This window comes from Bubalus kerabau, chromosome 1, assembly GCF_029407905.1.
Source record: "Bubalus kerabau isolate K-KA32 ecotype Philippines breed swamp buffalo chromosome 1, PCC_UOA_SB_1v2, whole genome shotgun sequence".
Lineage (NCBI taxonomy): Eukaryota > Metazoa > Chordata > Mammalia > Artiodactyla > Bovidae > Bubalus > Bubalus kerabau.
In genome coordinates this window covers 242532945-242551879 of record NC_073624.1, presented here as the reverse complement: position 1 = coordinate 242551879, position 18935 = coordinate 242532945, and the positions used below count along the sequence as shown (strand labels likewise).

At 37.0% G+C, this 18935-nt stretch overlaps 1 protein-coding gene across 4 annotated transcripts in view; it reads left to right on the top strand.

Moving 5' to 3' along the window:
• Positions 1 to 18935, top strand: part of GABRB2 (gamma-aminobutyric acid type A receptor subunit beta2) — a 438630-nt gene that overhangs the window by 302445 nt on the left and 117250 nt on the right. For all 4 annotated transcript variants that reach the window (XM_055561844.1, XM_055561859.1, XM_055561850.1 and 1 more), the window contains one exon: positions 1517 to 1599. In XM_055561844.1, the coding sequence (XP_055417819.1) occupies positions 1517 to 1599 (83 nt within the window). The remainder of the gene's footprint in view (positions 1 to 1516; positions 1600 to 18935) is intronic.

The window sequence follows — 18935 nt, the reverse complement described above, 5'->3', positions numbered from 1 at the left end:
TAATGAAGCAGTAATCAAACTAAAGAGTCAGGAACTACTTGCAATAACTTATGCGTTTCATCCTACAACCAGGAGTAAGACACTTAAACCTGATCAAGGAATTTCATAGATTCAGTCTACCTGGACTATTTGTCTAAGTTGTGCTCAAAACCTTTTCTTTTCTCTTCTTTTCTCTCTCTCTCTCTCTCTTTATTTTTTTTTTTTTGGCCATGAGGTATGTGGGATCTTATCTCCCCAGCAGAGGATCGATTTTGTACCCTCTGCATAGGAAGGCAGATTTGTAACCACTGGGCTATCAGGAAAGCCCAATGCCCGTGACCTTTTATTGAAAAAGGTCTAGCTATGGATTGTTTCTCTCAAGCTAGGGCTGCATTTATTTCTCTGTTTCCAACACACAAGTATAGTGCCTCTCAGAGTAGAGTATGCCAAAGTTCATCAACTTTAACACCAGTTTTTCCGCTTGGTTTTGTTTACCAGATGTAAAGGGCCTGTTATGTGTAGGTCCTCTTTTATATTCTTTACATAAATTATTATATTACTTCATCCAGAAACTGTTAGGTAATTATTATTGTTATTAAAATGCCCCCTTTTTACAGACAAAGAAACTAAGGTTGGTTAGGAGATATTAACCATCTTGACGTATATCTCAGTGTTAATGAGGCAGAATTAGGATTCATACCTTTGTCTATTGTGTTTTAAAGTGTGCTTTTTCATAACATTATGCTGCCTTATTGATCAGAAACCATACTGATAATCACTTAGGACTGTGTGTTTTTTGGCTCTTTCTAGTAGGTCTTCTATTAGTGAAAAGAGAGGTTAGTGAAAAATGATGACAGAGAAATATAAAGACACTGGAGACATATACATCTCTCCCTGATAAATTATAAAGGTACTGTCTGTTTTAGATAAATAATCCTTCCAACCAATAGGAGGAAACTCTCTAAAGGGCTATGAGAAAGATTATTCAGGACAGAGCAAATTAAGTGACCAATGAAAAGCTTATTGTGTATTATACTAACACACTTGCAAAGCACTACACTCTGTATAGAAATGTCAAAAATGATGGACCAAAGCTGAGATTGTTGGGAAATTTGATTTTAAGATCTTGAGAAAAGAAGGAGAAAACAAACATGAGTGGAAGACTGAGAGCCACATTGATTTTCTCAATCACCTGTCATGCTTGTAAAATAGAGTCCTGGGATGGCCCCATTCCATCATAAGAGCTTCTGGAGAATAGAAACTGCCTGTTTAATAAATGCTTCCAGGTGATTTGGGGTACCAGGTAGGTAATGGGCCAAATCTTGGGAGAATACTGATTTAGTACACTCTGTTTAATTTACAAAGCATCATGAGGCCCACCAGGGAAAATGATTATCCAAAGTTGTAGCACTCTTTTTGTTAGAGATTAGGCTAAATCAGGCTCCTTGAGACCCAGTGCTATCTTCTTTGGGACTTAATTTTTCCAGCTCAGTCATGGACCAGCTAATAGCATGTATCACTGATATTTCTTTTCTAGAATCACAACCACAGCTGCCTGTATGATGGACCTGAGGCGGTACCCACTGGATGAACAAAACTGCACCTTGGAAATTGAAAGTTGTAAGTTTTTCTGAGAATCCAGCTAGACTGCACTTGGGTTTAAGGTTCTCCTTGGGCGTAGATTTCCTACCCTCATTCATTTCAGACCACAGTCCTGCTAGGTTTGTGCTAGCACGCCAAATTTTGTGGAGGGAGGCACTGGCAATGTCTTCCTTCAATAATGCTGCCACCCTCTTCATCTCATCCTTAAATTCCAGGAGAGAAGTGTAAGGAAGCAGTAATCTAGCAATTAAAGGGAAATGCTAAGAGTCTGAACAGAGACTAATGGTTATTTTGGGCATTTATTATATGGAATTGGTGCAGAGAGCTGCAACAGGCTTGGGAAAATAGGTGGAGATGGCAGGATGATACAAGGTGTCCTAATTGTCTTTGCCTTTTACAAACATTATCTCTGCAAGTGCAGAGTAAAGGTGGCCTCTGAATTAGTTAATGTGTTCATACATTGTGGCTCAGTGGGTTGTTTTCTGTTTCGAGAAACTATTTTCAGTGTCTAAAATGTATTTTATATTCTTGCTGAAGGCTATATGATGAGCAAGTTTGACGCATGTGTGTATTCTGTTTCCTGTGCTGACCTGTTTAGAGTGTTGGTGCTTTTTCTAGGCCACAGTTTTAGCATCCTTCTTGACAATTCAGCTACCTACACTTTTGTGTGGGCTAAAACATTGATTTCATAACCCATTACCATTTCAGAGGTCACACAGGGAGGCCATTTAAGGTGGACTAGGACTTTGAATCTTTTTTTCTCTGCCAATTTTTTGTGGTGTTTTTATATTTCACCCTATCAGACAATTGGAAGCTGATGATTTTATATCCAGCATTCCAAATAATGAGCAGCTTGACTACTTTCCTTGTACCCTCTGCCTTTCGGAGGAAGTCAAGCCTTGGCAAGCTGTGCAACTCTAAATCACTGCTTTGAGCAGAAATACAGCATTTATGACACATTCCTGGTATTTTTGCCCATTTCAAAAAATAACTTCGAGGGATAATTAAATTTACATGTACTTTTTGAAAGCCTGATTTCATACTTGTATTTCCAAGTCATCATTGTTTTCACATTAGATCTTTGCTACAAGGAAGTATTTAATGAAATTGGTCTCTGGGATTTTGATCGTTTGTTATGTAGATATCTTTCAAATGCCATTGTGTTTTCATAACTTATGATACAGTTTAGAGAATAGTGTTCCTCAAAGTTCTGATTCTTTGGTTGCTTCAAATAGGTGATGTAAGGATAATTTGAAAAAAATTTGTTGTTGTGTACTAGTAATGAATTTTTGTGGTAAGAGCATTTTTGTGGTAGAATTTGATATTTTAAATAATCATAATTATACATGATTAAAGCATTTGTACTGATATTATTTCATTTGAGCCTTTCACAACCCTCATAGGTAAGTAAACAAGGTCTTTTTATTTTAAAAAATACTGATGATGCCTAATAAATAATGCAGTCAACACACAAGTGTTCCATGTCATATGGTTCTGACATGAATATTTAAAATTAACATGATAATTCTTTAGACTTTTAGAAAGTTTAAGTCTGATAGAGGGGCTTTTACCTATCTTTTTTCAATTCACAACTACCCTGATGAATGATAGAGATTTTTTTCAACTTTTTTGAGAAATTGACATATTGTCAATTGATAAAATTGACATATGACATTATGTGAGCTTAAGATGCACCATGTAATGATTTGTTATGTGTATATATTACAAAATGATCACCACTGTGAGGTTATTTAACACATTCATTGCTTCAAATAGTTATGAGGGGGGTGGTGTGTGTGTGTGAAGAACTTCTAATATTTACTCTCTTAGCAACTTTAAGTACATAGTACAGCCTTATTAGCTATAGTCACCATTCTGTAGATTAGATACTCTGATCTTATTCACCTTTTAACTGAAAGTTTGTACCTTTTAACTGTTTCTATGAGTTCTTTTTAGATTCTACATGTAAGTAAGATCATACAAAATTGGTCTTTCTCTGATTTATTTCCTTTAACCAAATCCCTCATGGTTCATTCATGTTGTCACAAGCGGCAGGATTTCCTTTTTATAGAAGAATAATATTCCATTGTGTATGTGTGTGTCCCCTTTTCTTTATCCATTCACCCTAACAGTAGACATTTAGGTTGACTCCATGTCTTGGCTATTGTGAAGAATGCCGTAATGAACCTGTGCATGCAGGAACCTCTTAGCAATAGTGCTTTAATTTCTTTTGGATATGTACCCAGAAGCAGGATTACTGGATCATATGGTAGGTCTGCTTTTAATTTTTTGAGAAACTTCCATGCTGTTTTCCATAGTGACTATACTAATTTATATTCTCATCATTAGTACAGAAGATTCCCTATTCTTCGCATTTTAGCTAGCTAGCACTTATCTCTTGTCTTTTTTTAATGATGATTATTCTGGCAGGTGTGAGGTGGTTATTCATTGTGGTTTTGATTTGCATTTCTGTGATATAAATTATTTTGCATGGGTTTTCCAGTTTTCCCAACACCTTTTTTTGACTGAGACTTTTCTCTATTGATTATTCTTAACTCCCTTGTCAGATATTAGCTGGCCATAAATGTGAGGGTTTATTTCTGGACTCTCAGTTCTGTTCCATTGGTCTATGTGTGTTTTTATGACAGACCCATTCTGTTTTGATTACTATAGCTTAATAGTATAGTTTAAAATCAGGAGTATGATATCTTCAGTTTTATTATTCTTATTCAAGATGGCTTTAGCTACTCAGGATCTTCTGTCATTCCATACAAATTTTAGGATTGTTTGTTCCATTTCTGTAAAACCTTCAGTGAAATTTTGGTAAATGATGCATTGAACCTATAGATGGCTTTGGGTAGTGGACATTTTAACAATACTAATTCTTCTGACTCATGAACATAGAATAGCTTTCCATTTATTTGCATCTTCTTTAGTTTCTTTCATCAGTGTCTTACAGATTTCATTATGCAGGTTTTTAACGTCCTTGATTAAACAGTCTATATTTCTAAGTATTGTGTTTTTTATGTTATTACGAATAGGATTGTTTTCTTTATTTCATTTTCTGACAGTTCATTGCTAGTATAAAATTGCACCTCATTTTTTAATGTTAATTTTGTGTACTGCAGCTTTATTGAATTTGTTTCCTTGCAGCTTTTTGGAAATCTTTAAGGTTTTCTATGTGAAAGATCATACCACCTGCAAATAGAGACATTTTTTCTTCTTTCTAATTTTGATATCTTTTATTTCTTTTTCTCTTTCTTGATTGCTATGACAGGGAGTTCTAGTACTGTGTTGAATAGGAGTGGTGAGAGTGGACCCCTTATTTCTGGTCTTAGAGGAAAAGCTTTCATCCTTTCATCATTGAGTATGATATGAATTGTGAGCTTATTATATAATGGCCTTTATTATGTTGAGATACATCCCTTCTAACCTAATTTGACAAAGGTTTTTATCATGAAAAAAAAATGTTGATTTTTTTTTTCAAATGCTTTTTCTGTATCTGTTGAGTTAATCATATAATTTTTCTCTTTCATTTTGATTTGCATGTGCTGAAACATCCTTGTATCCCAGAGATGAATCCTACTTGTTTATGGTGTATGATTTTTCCAGTGGGCTGTTGAATTTGGTTTACCATTATTCTGTGAGGATTTTTGCATCTATACATGTCAAGAGTATTAGCCTGTAGTTTTCTTTTCTTACAGTATCCTTATCTAGCATTGGTGTCAGGGTAATCCTGGCCTTGTAAAATAAGTTCGGGAGCATTCCTTTCTCTTTAATTTTTTGGAGGAGTTTGAGAATAATTGGCATTAATTATTCTTTAAATGCTTGGTAAAATTCACCAGTGAAAGCATTTGTTTCTAGGCTTTTGTTGGGAAGTTTTTCAATGCTGATTTGATCTCACTAATAATTGGTTTGTTTTTGTTTTCTATTTCTTCATTTCAGTCTTAGTAAACTGTATGTTTCTAGTAATGTATCCATTTCTTCTAGGTTATTTAACTTACTGGCAAGGTTGAATTTATTGGCATACAGTTGTTCATAGAAGTCTCATCAACCTTTGTATTTTTTGGTATTAGCTGGAATGTCTTCTCTTTCATTAATCATTTTGTTTACTTTTGCCCTTTCTCATTTTTTCTGGGTTAGTCTAGTTAACAATTGTCAGTTTTTTAATCTTTTCAAATACCCAGCTCTTAATCTTGCTAGTCTTTTCATTTATAATTGTTTTCTTTTCATTGGTGTCCTGTTCTCTATAGTGCCAACTTTGAGCCTAATTTTTTCTTCTTTTCCTGGTTCTTCAAGGTACTTTATTTGAGAACTTTATTTTTTTTTTTATTCATACATGTGTTTTTAGCTGTGAACTTTCCTCTTGGAATTGCTTTTGTTGCATTCCGTAAGTTTGTTGTGTTTCTATTTCATTTACCTCAAGAAATGTTTTATGATCTTTTGGTTTGTTATTTGATATTTTAGTTGTTTAGGATTGAGTTGTTTTATTTTCATGTGTGTGTGAGTTTCCTGTTACTGATTTCTAGTTTCATACCATTGTGGTCGAAAAAGATACTTGATATAATTTCTATCTTACTGAATTTGTTGGACTTCTTTTGTGACCTAGCATGTAATCTATATTAGAAAATGTTCTGTGCATGCTTGAGAAGAAGCTGTATCCTGATGCTCTCAGGTGGACTGTCCTGTATGTCTGTTAGGTCCATTTGTTCTATAGTATTGTTCAAAACCACTCTTTCATTATTGATTCTTAGTCTGGACAATCTCTCCACTGTTAACAGTGGGGAATTGAAGTCCACAGCTATTATTGTATTCCTGTTTATTTCTCCTTTTAGTTTTGTTAGTATTTCCTTTATATATTAAGGTGCTGTGATGTTGCATATATATTTACAGTTGTTATATCTCCTTGATAAATTGACACCTTTATGATTATATAATAATCTTCTTTGTCACCTGTGAGCACTTTAGTTTAATGTCTATAATATATGTATTACTATTTCTATCTTTACAACTACAGAAAGAGACGAGAGGAAGTAAAGTGATTTGCCCTAGTTTATGCACCTAATGATTGGCACAATTAATCTGTAGTGATGTGGCAACTAGATTTTGTATGAACTAGATTAACAGGAAGATCCCTATTTTAAAAACTGAGCAGTCTATCCTTATGAAAAATCGGAGTGCATTCATGTTTCATCAGGTAGCAAATCTTTGCTATAGAGAATAAGACAGTGTTATATTAGTAATTTACAAGATGTCATTATAAGTAGGTAGTTAACCAATCTTACTGAAACAGGTTTAGGATCCTATCTCTTAAACAACTAACTGTGAAGTTGATGCCTGACATTTCACCTTATTTATTATTTCTTTCTGTTAAGCAAACTCTAGATACTCATCTGCTCTTTCTGTCTCTACCCTTCTCCTTACTTCCCTTCCTTCCTCTCTCAAATGCTAATGAGCCTAATAGTTGCATTACTAAATCACTATCACCTGTCTCCTTATCAATAATTAATATGTTGGCTCCATTCCAGAGAGAAGGATATAACTTGATTCTGGGGGGCTTGGAGTAGGAGAATATTAGGATTGAGTTTATTGTTAATGCATTCATGCTTGTTTCCACTCAATACTTTCTTCATTCATTAAGTATTAATTGTGCAGTAATTATTTACCAGGTATTATTGTAATAAACTCGTAAGGCATACTAGTGAAAAACAAAGACAGTAGCTCTGCTCCTCTTTATCATGAGGAAGATAGATATTGTTTAAATACATATGTGAATATAAAAACCACATTAGTGAAAAGTGATACCAAGATGAAATATTTAGTTTTTTAAGATCTTAAAGGAAGATTAAGGCAAGCCCTGAAATAAAGTGCTGAGGAATCTAGAAGGTCAGGATAGTCTGTGCTTACTTTACAACTTTTCTTAAATTTAGAGGGATGGAGAAGCTCTGTAGAACTAATTGGATTTGCTGAACTAAATGGGACCTAATAATATTTATCACCATGTAGGCAGTGAAACTTAATTGTCAAATAAAAAGGAGAAATCCATCTCCAAGTGTTTATATTTTGGATCCAGGTTATGCTGTGTGCTGGTCTATTTCAGTATATCTATATCTATTTCAGTAGATATACATATAGAATTAAGAACTTAGAGAAAAAAGAGAGCATTGTGTTTCTCCACTCCTAAAGTGAAAAATTCAGAGAAGGCAATGGCACCCCACTCCAGTACTCTTGCCTGGAAAATCCTATGGACGGAGGAGCCTGGTAGGCTGCAGTCCATGGGGTCACTAAGAGTCGGACACGACTGAGCAACTTCACTTTGACTTTTCACTTTCATGCATTGGAGAAGGAAATGGCAACCCACTCCAGTATTCTTGCCTGGAGAATCCCAGGGATGGGGGAGCCTGGTGGGCTGCTGTCTATGGGGTCACACAGAGTCGGACACGACTGAAGTGACTTAGCAACAGCAGTAGCAAAGTGAAAATTAGTGACATCTTATGTCAGTAGGTGTTATAGGAAATGGTGCTCAGATAGGGTTTTGAGCTCTTGGGGGATGGTGGATGAGAGGACATTCACTGAATCTAAGTGCCGTCTGGTATGGTTCCTCAAGCTCGTGAATCAGGGCACTTAAATTTTTTAAGCCATGATTTCTCATCTGTATAATATTTTGATACCTTGTTGTGATGAAATAATGAAAACGGAGATCTTTGTGCAATGTTTAGTCCTGGTTTTTCCATCAGCAGCAGCTGTTCTCATTACAGCATCATTATTATCATTATTAAATTATGCCTGGATATTATGCTCAATTAGAGGCACAGCATTTTAAGAAGGATATTTAGCAACCAGAAAACCAAATATGAGTGACACATAAACCATGGAGTTTGAAGAACCAGTAGCAGAAAAAAGTAAAGGAGAGGCCTATTTCCCTTGAGGAAGGGAAGCTAGGAGAGAAAGGATAGCTGTGTTTACACAGATAGCTATATTCCAGTCACCACAGACTGTCCTCTTAAAAGAGCAAACTATGTCTGCCCTAAGGGCAAAACTAGACTGATGGTAAAAGATGCCAAAAGACATTTTTTTTTTTTTTTACTGAAATATATGTGTGTGTGTGTGTAAAACCATTTTCTAGGAAAGAATTAATTCTTGCACTGGGCAAGTGGTAGGATTAGATTATTTTGAAAGAACTCTGGGTTGATGTTTACTTGTCATCAGCAAAAATATGCAGGACTTTAGTTAAAGGACAATTAGGACATCACTGGTTTATGTGAAGATGCAGATCCCATATGCATATACCTCTGGGAGCAATGCTGTTTAGGAAAGATGAAAATCACATCCCTGCTACGATTTTAAGTAAAATGCTGTGTGTGTTTTGTTGATAGTCTGTTGCCATGTTATTTCTTTTCTTAGATTTTCCTCACAAGAATACATTTTACAGTTGTGTCTGAGAAGAATAAGTCTAAGACCCCCACATTTTCCATCATTATAACTAAATCTAGAACCCCCTTGGGGCTTTTGATCAATCTTATTAATGCTCTAAGAAGCATCACACAGAAGACAATATACATGAGCATGTATCTGTGTCTGGGCAGATAGTAGTGTTAAATAATGAAGCTAACAAGTACTTTAGGTGATCTTCAAATTATTTCACATTAGAAAAATATTCTTGTGACATTCCAGTGAGGCTTAGTCATAATTTTTTTCAAGGGGAAAGCAAAGAACATTACAAATGCTCCTCCATGGTGTCATTGGATATAAATTTAATTCGAATTACTGTCCTACTTTTATATTTTCTTGAATTTCATCTTGTGCTGTGAAAGTGCAGGATTTGTCTTCCAGTCCTTATGGTGTGGCGGTACCTTGGTAGATGTGAACTTAATCTAACAATTATCAGTTCCATGTGACCACAGAAAAGTACCAGCATGTGTATATAGACTCTGACACATTATGCAGATATTATCGTGACCTTCATATATATCTGGACTTAAAGGCTTCTGCCCTTCCAATTCTTCCACCATTAGAAGAGTAGTGACTTAGATATTAAGGGTGCATCTGTTGTTCAAATTTATTTTATTGAAGTATAGTTGATCTAAAATGTTGTATTAATTTCTGCTCTATAGCAAAGGGCTTCAGTAAGACATATATATATATATGTTATTTTTCTTATTCTTTTCCATTATGGGTTGTTACAGGATATTGAATAGAGTTCCCATGTTATACAGTAGGATTCTTTTTATCCATTCTGTATATAATATCTTGCCTCTGCTTATCTCAATGTCCCAATCCATCCCTCCCCTACCTGCCTACCTCTTGACAACCACAAGTCTGTTCGCTGTCTGTGAGTCTGTTTCTGTTTCACAGATAAGTTCATTTGTGTCATATTTTAGTCTCCACATATAAGTGATATGATGTGGTGTTTTTCTTTCTCTTTCTGACTTACTGCATTTCGTATTATAGACTCTAGGTCCATCTATACTGCCGGGCATTTTTCCTAGTGGAAAATGAATGAATTAAAAGCAAAAAGAACTTAATACTTAAGGAATATTAGAAGTATTGTATAGATTATAGGTCAGCCTTTGAGACAATATTAAAACCATTCAGGATATCTGTTTTGTAAGATATCAGTATCTGGAAAATGACTGTTTTTCTTCTCTTAAATACAATCAGTTGTAAGATTCACTGTTATATTAATAAGAATACTAAAATTCTACATTGAATGTATTCACCTCTTGGTAATATATACTGATTTCAAAAATTCTAAGGTATAAAAGGAACATCAAGTGCATTAGAATTGAAGAAGTATAAGGAATATCTTCCTTTAATTGCAAAGGAATCCATTATTTTATTATTCCTAAGTGGACAAACCAAAAAGAAGCAAAATTCAATGTTATCAAATTAGTATCCGTCAGTCTTACTGGTGAAAATCTACCTGCTTGGTTCATTTTCCTGAGCACACCGTTAGACTGTTTTTCATTGGCATACAATGTAAAGCAGTTTATGAGTATGTGTGTGCACACGTAGTGAGCTTCCCTAGTGGCTCAGCGGTAAAAAAAATATGCCTGCTAATACCTGCCAACATAGGAGACATGGGTTTGATCCATGGGCAGGGATGATCCTCTGGAGATATGCAAATGGCGACCCACTCCTGTATTTTTGCCTAAAAAATCCCATGGACAGGGGAGGTTGGCGGGCTATGATCCAATGGAGTTGCAAAGAGTCATATGACTTAGTGATGAAACAACAGCAATAACAATGTGTACTTATACCTGCTGGCCCAAACATGTGGGTAGACTGTTTGGATTACCCTGGCAGTGATCAAGACTGCCACATAAATCAACAGGTAACTTTGTAATTTAGAGTTTTTAGATCCAGAGGATTGAAGGAGAAACATTTTAGCAGTAGACACAATGCCTTATTAGATTTTTGCTCTGTAACATTGAAAGGACATCAATATAAATAATATATGAATTCCCTGGCTTCCATCCCTCAACTGTATTAACCTGACTTACTAAATAAATGAGCTCAGAGCCCAAGAGTGGCTCACCCCTCTGACCATGCACAACTGTGAGTTTAGGCACGTGTTGGCCGAGGCTCAGCTTGAAACTCAAAGAACAGCAAGGAGCAATTACAAGCAAATTGATTCTCATTATGGGTTGGTAAATGTGAAATATTTCCTTATAAACTAAATAAGTTCCAGAGTCCCTCAGGACATTGAGTGTTGGATAAGACTTTGCTCAGAAACTAACATTGTATAATATTTACCTCCCTGAGAGTCAAGGCCACCTTCTTTAATGTTTCTACTGCTCATTTACTTCTTGCTTTGAAATTATCCATTAGAGTAAAAAGTGCAGTTTCAGTGCACTCGGTATATGATAAATCCTAATGTGGCAAACCTCCTGGAGGGAAGGTAGTAGTAGGGGGTACAGACTTGTTGACTTGGCTTTCCTTTAGGCTCAGGAGCTGTGTGTTAGTCAGTTGCATCCTACTCTTTGTGACCCCATGGATTATAGCCTGCCAGGCTCCTCTGTCCATGGGATTTTCCAGGCAAGGATACTGGAGTGGGTTGACATTTCCTTCTCCAGGGGATCTTCCCAACCCAGGGATTGAACCCAGGTCTCCTGCAGGCGAATGCTTTACCATCTGAGCTACTAGGGAAGCCCATAGGCTCAGGAGAGGTGCCAAGAAGGCTGTTATCCTCCAAAAACTATCTCTTCTTGGCTGAGCTTCATTTTATACTTGATCCTAATTAAGTGAAAATGCCATATTTGTGACTTTCTTAGCATTTTTAGTGAAGGCTTGAAAGCACTTTGTGAAAGCTGATGTGAACATCAGAAGCCAGAGGCATAAATACACCCACACACTTTCCCTGAAGCATTTCCAGAAGACTCAATGTGGTGTTTGTTTGATAGCTGAAGCCCAGTGAATTGCAGTTCACACTGACTTTTCTCACATCCTCCACCTGGCTCCCTATGTTAGCAGTTGAAGACATGTTCCTTTCAGTAGGCTTTCAACACTGCAAATCGAATGCCTCTCTATTCACAGTAGCCTCCAGAGCCTATTGTATATCCCTTAGCCCATTTCCACTGTGGCCGGTACCATGATTATTATGTTTTTTTGTCTTCATGATCACCATCATCTGTAATGGTAACTGCCATTTATTAAATGCTTACTTTGTGCCAGATATGATTTTGTGTATATACAGACATTAGTCAGCCAGTCAGTTCAGTCACTCAGTTGTGTCCGATTCTTTGAGACGCCATAGACTGCAGCACACCAAGCTTCCCTGTCCATCACCAACTCCTGGAGCTTGCTCAAACTCATGTTCATCAAGTCGGTGATGCCATCCAACCATCTCATCCTCTGTTGTCCCTTTCTCCTCCTGCCTTCAGTCTTTCCCAGCATCAGATTTGATCTCCCCAAAATCTCTCATGTAGCAGCTGCTAGTACTGTTTCCTATTTACAAATGAGGACAAGATAGGCCACACAGAAAATCAGGTAAAAGTCTAATTGAAGAAAATATAAAATCTCATGTATCTACTTTAAGGGGGAGACTTATTTTGCTTATGGAATTCTTGGAAGGAATAAAGAAACAGACTCTAGGCTATGGTTCCCAAAATCGCAGCTCAGCCCTGCATTGGCAAGGCATCTTCTGCTCCTGCTAGGATAGTGTGACTCCTACTGAGTCAGTCTTCACGACCCAGATAATCACAATGGTGTGATCACTGACCTAGAGCCAGACATCCTGGAATGTTAAGTCCAAGTGGGCTTTAGGAAGCATCACTATGAACAAAGCTAGTGGAGGTGATGGAATTCCAGTTGAGCTATTTCAAGTCCTAAAAGATGACGCTATGAAAGTGCTGCACTCAATATGCCAGCAAATTTGGAAAACTCAGCTGTGGCTACAGGACTGGAAAAGGTCAGTTTTCATTCCAATCCCAAAGAAAGGCAGTGCCAAAGAATGCTCAAACTACTACACAATTGTACTCATCTCACACACTAGTAAAGTAACACTCAAAATTCTCCAAGCCAGGCTTCAGCAATCTGTGAACCATGAACTTCCAGATTTTCAAGCTGGTTTTAGAAAAGGCAGAAGAACAAGTGATCAGATTGCGGACACCTTCTGAATCATCGAAAAAGCAAGAGAGTTCCAGAAAAACATCTATTTCTGCTTTATTGACTATGACGAAACCTTTGACTGTGTAGATCACAATAAACTGTGGAAAATTCTGAAAGAGATGGGAATACCAGACCACCTGACCTGCCTCTTGAGAAACTGTATGCAGGTCAGGAAGCAACAGTTAGAACTGGACATGGAACAACAGACTGGTTCCAAATAGGAAAAGGAGTACGTCAAGGCTGTATATTGTCACCCTGCTTATTTAACTTATATGCAGAGTACATCATGAGAAATGCTGGGCTGCAAGAAGCACAAGCTGGAATCAAGATTGCTGGGAGAAATATCAATAAGCTCAGATATGCAGATGACATCACCCTTACGGCAGAAAGTGAAGAAAAACTAAAGAGCCTCTTGATGAAAGTGAAAGATGAGAATGAAAAAGTTGCCTTAAAGCTCAACATTCAGAAAACGAAGATCATGGCATCTGGTCCCATCATTTCATGACAAATAGATGGGGAACAGTGGAAACAGTAGCAGACTTTATATTTTAGGGTTCCAAAATCACTGCAGATAGTGACTGCAGTCATGAAATTAAAAGATGCTTACTCCTTGGAAGGAAAGTTATGAACAACCTAGACAGCATATTAAAAAGTAGAGACATTACTTTTCCAACAAAGGTCCATCTAGTCAAGGCTATGGTTTTTCCAGTAGTCATGTATGGATGTGAGAGTTGGACTATAAAGAAAGCTAGCTAAGTGCTGAAGAATTAATGCTTTTGAACTGTGGTGTTGGAGAAGACTCTTGAGAGTCCCTTGGACAGCAAGGAGATCCAGTCAGTCCATCCTAAATGAGATCAGTCCTGGGTGTTCATTGGAAAGACTGATGTTGAAGCTGAAACTCCAATACTTTGGCCACCTGATGCGAAGAGCTGACTCATTGGAAAAGACCCGGATGCTGGAAAAGATTGAAGGCAGGAGGAGAAGGGGATGACAGAGGATGAGGTGGTTGGAGGGCATCACCTACTCAATGGACATGAGTTTGGGTAAAGTCTGGGAGTTGGTGATGGACAGGGAGGCCTGGTGTGCTGCAATCCATGGGGTCGCAAAGAGTCGGACATGACAGAGCGACTGAACTGAACTGAGTCAGTGGGCCGCTGTTGTAGCTACTAGACCAAAACCACGCTGCCTCTCAGGCTATGCTATTAAGATAGACATTTCATGTCTACCCCTCTCTACTTAGTTCATTTCTGAATTCAAGTCTCTAGCACATGTATCTGATTGGCAGAGCCTGGATCACATTTAGAACTACAGACAGAAGTCATCCTGGAGAATATAGTAAGTTAGTATCCAGGATTGAACAGTGTGGCTAAGCAAAGATTTGAGCCCAGATATGCCTGATTTTGAGGGCTTCCCAGGTGGCGCAGTGGTAAAGAATCCACCTGCCAATGCAGGAGACACAAGAGACATGGGGTTTGATCCCTGGGTCAGTTACGAAATGGCAACCTACTCCAATATTCTTCACTAGAAAATTTCATAGACAGAGGAATCTGGCAGACTGCAGTCCTCAGAGTTGCAAAGAGTCAGACATGACTGAGCACACATGCATGCATGCCTGATTTTAGAGCCCATATCTCTAGTCACTATACACGTTTCCTTGTTTGTAAGCATAACAATATTAATACATTTCTCTTTGTACTATAAATGATTTATTTGTAATGATTCTGTACTTAATGAATCCTACCTACTAAATTATATGCTTTCAGTAGACATGTGTTATTGCTTTGACTGCCTCATATCTGAATACTATGTTTGAAGAATCCTCTACATTTTGAGACAGAGCCCAGCTCCCATAACAAAAGCCAAAATAATGCCAAAAATTCATTGTCTAAGCTTCCCTTGCAACTAGAAGGTAGGTGCAAGACCACGACACTACCAATTATATACCTTTGAATTGGAAACCCATGCTTTAAGAACCAGTGTTGTGGAAAGCAAAGTAGGAGGGTTGGCAGCGGATGGGAGTAGAATCTCAAGGACGTGTGTCAATGGTGTCCACATGAGAACTGCACCACCTCTACCATGGGGGTGCCATTGATAACTGAACCAATTCTCCTATATGATTTTGGACATTGTTTTTGATTTCATAGCTCCCACACCTACATTTCTGATCTTCTATAAGCTGTTAATTATCAGTTTAATATTAATAAATGCCTTTCTATTTAACCCAAGTCAGATTCTGTTGCTTGCATCTAAGAACCTTGATTGCTATGCTTCTTGAAGGAGGGGTTACATTTTATGCCATCTTTTATCTCTTAGATTTCTTTGCAAATGACAGGTAGTCAAGAAATCCTTCACTAATTTGATTCATTTATTTCACCAAAGCTTATTCTAGATCTAGATCCTCCCAAAACAAAATAGTGGATGTAGGAATTCCCAAATATATCTGCTCCTCTATTGGGGTTTATCACCCTCCTTGCTCCCTAGCCATTTGGCATGTGATTTCGGGCTACTTAAATGAAAGTATTAGGGACTTTATGTGAATTGTTCTGTGGCCATTTTTGATAGGTGTATGTGAGCTTAGTCGCTCGGTCGTGTCCAACTCTTTGGGACCCATGGACTGTAATCCACCAGGCACCTCTGTCCATGGGGATTCTCCAGGCAAGAGTATCAAGTGGGTTGCCGTGCCCTCCTCCAGGGGATCTTCTCAACCCAGGGATCAAACCCAGGTCTCCCATATTGCAATCTAATTCTTTATCTCTGAGCCACCACGGAAGCCCAAGAATACAGGAGTGGGTAACCTATCCCTTCTTCAGGGCATCTTCCCAACCCAGGAATCAAACCAGGGTCTCCTGCATTGCAGGTGGATTTTTTACCAGCAGAACTGACTACCAGGGATAGATAGATAGATAGATAGATAGATAGATAGATAAAATTTGTTGAGCATTTACTTAGTGAATAAATAAGTGCCTTGCATTCATTGTCTTATTTTTTTATGCCAACCTTTTGAGAATAAGAGATTAAACGTAGGTCACACACTGAGGTATGGAATCAGGATTCAGTCTCAGACAGTCCATCCCCAGGGACCTTATTCTCTATAAGCATAAGCACCCATATTAGCAAGTTGAAAAGACAGCCTTCAGAATGGGAGAAGATAATAGCAAATGAAGCAACTGACAAACAACTAATCTCAAAAATATACAAGCAACTCCTACAGCTCAACTCCAGAAAAATAAATGACCCAATCAAAAAATGGGCCAAAGAACTAAATAGACATTTCTCCAAAGAAGACATACAGATGGCTAACAAACACATGAAAAGATGCTCAACATCACTCATTATCAGAGAAATGCAAATCAAAACTACTAAGAGGTACCATTTCACACCAGTCAGAATGGCTGCGATCCAAAAGTCTGCAAGTAATAAATGCTGGAGAGGGTGTGGAGAAAAGGGAACCCTCTTACACTGTTGGTGGGAATGCAAACTAGTCCAGCCACTATGGAGAACAGTGTGGAGATTCCTTAAAAAACTGGAAATAGAACTGCCTTATGATCCAGCAATCCCACTGCTGGGCATACACACTGAGGAAACCAGAAGGGAAAGAGACACGTGTACCCCAATGTTCATCGCAGCACTGTTTATAATAGCCAGGACATGGAAGCAACCTAGATGTCCATCAGCAGATGAATGGATAAGAAAGCAGTGGTACATATACACAATGGAGTATTACTCAGCCATTAAAAAGAATACATTTGAATCAGTTCTAATGAGGTGGATGAAACTGGAGCCTATTATACAGAGTGAAGTAAGCCAGAAAGAAAAACACCAATACAGTATACTAACGCATATATATGGAATTTAGAAAGATGGTAACAATAACCCTGTGTATGAGACAGCAAAAGAGACACTGATGTATAGAACAGTCTTATGGACTCTGTGGGAGAGGGAGAGGGTGGGAAGATTTGGTAGAATGGCATTGAAACATGTAAAATATCATGTATGAAACGAGTTGCCAGTCCAGGTTTGATGCACGATGCTGGATGCTTGGGGCTGGTGCACTAGGACGACCCAGAGGGATGGTATGGGGAGGGAGGAGGGAGAAGGGTTCAGGATGGGGGACACATGTATACCTGTGGTGGATTCATTTTGATATTTGGCAAAACTAATACAATTATGTAAAGTTTAAAAATAAAATAAAATTAAAAAAAAAAGAAAAATACAAAGAAGATGATGTGGAAGTCAAATGATCACTAGTGATGAAACTGGACATTACATTAAACTATATTAAAATAGGAAGTTCTAGTCCCATTCAGTCCCTGTTAAGGGAAGTTTTATATCCTACTGGTGAAGTGTAACTTAGTAGTAATATTATAATATTCATAAATATATCAACAACCTCTTAAACCAATGCTAGTGGCTTTGTTTCTCTTTTTTCCTGATAAACAGAAGATTTTTTTAAAGATTTATTTCTCACTAAAAGCAATCCACTCATTGTTAAATTAATTGATTTCAAATGCTTTTTTACCACCTTTAAAAATAATTATTATGGATATATGTTCTGAAGCATTTTGTTTGTATATAAGCCTCTGACATAAAGTATTGCTCAAGTCCAAACTTAATTAAATTTGCAGCCAAATGACAAAAGTTGGTGCACAGAAATGAGAAAAATGAGATTGAACTGGCATTGAGTTGAATAATTGTGGCTATTTTGAATTGCAATTGTATCAGAATCACTTAATATATGAGAAGATAGAGAGTATTATAAATTACTTACATATGCAAAAAAGTTGTTACATGTATATATTTTTCCAATTCCCCTTTCTCTTCCTAGTACTTTTAAGTAAATAAAGGTTTTGCTAAGTGGCTACAATTTTCTAGTGTGAAGATGTATTAGCAAAATGTTCCTTAAAGTGTAAAAAAAAAAATACCCCCTTTTACAATTTGAAAATATATGCCATGTAATGCTAACAACTACTGCTTGAAATGTCATTTTGATTATTTTAGTGGATTCTTTTAGTTAAGCCTTATACATTAGTTAAGCCTTATATATTAATAATCTCATTTAATCTTAACAACAGCGCTTTGGTTAAGTATAATGTTATCCCCATTTTACAGATTCAGAAACTGGACTAAAGAATTTAAAACACACATCCAAAAGTGGTGAGATTGGGGTTCATTTAATCCCTAAAGTCTAATTGCAGGGTCTGATAATTTAACCATGGTTGTGGTACTTATTCATTTAGTTACTAAAAACAATACAGGTTTATGAACACAGCTTCAAACTGTAACTGATATTCAATTAAACACATACTTACTGGTATCTTACTAGGATTGGGTTTGGAAAACCATAAAAAGAATTAGAAGAAATTGTGTAAAAATAAAAGACTTGTTCAAGAGCCATCAAAAGGATTTATTGTAACCAAAATGGGGTTGTAATTCTTATTGTAACCAGTTCTCTTTTCTGAGAAGTATGAGACCATGAGAATGTTTAATCAGATTTTCCTGAAAGAAAAAAAAAAAAAAAACAGATAATCTGCCCAATTCTCTTTTGCTAAGTATGAAATCAATGATACTCTAGAGCAGTGAGAAATCTTCAGTCCCTCTAATCACTCGGCTCTTACATATTAAAGTGCCAGTGAGCCAGGATCCAGCCTCAACACCAGAAGAGTGGATGGGATTTGCTTAGACTCAGTTTGATCCTTTCCTTACACAGCAAATCAAAAGTATTACTTTTCCAGACCTTATTTCTA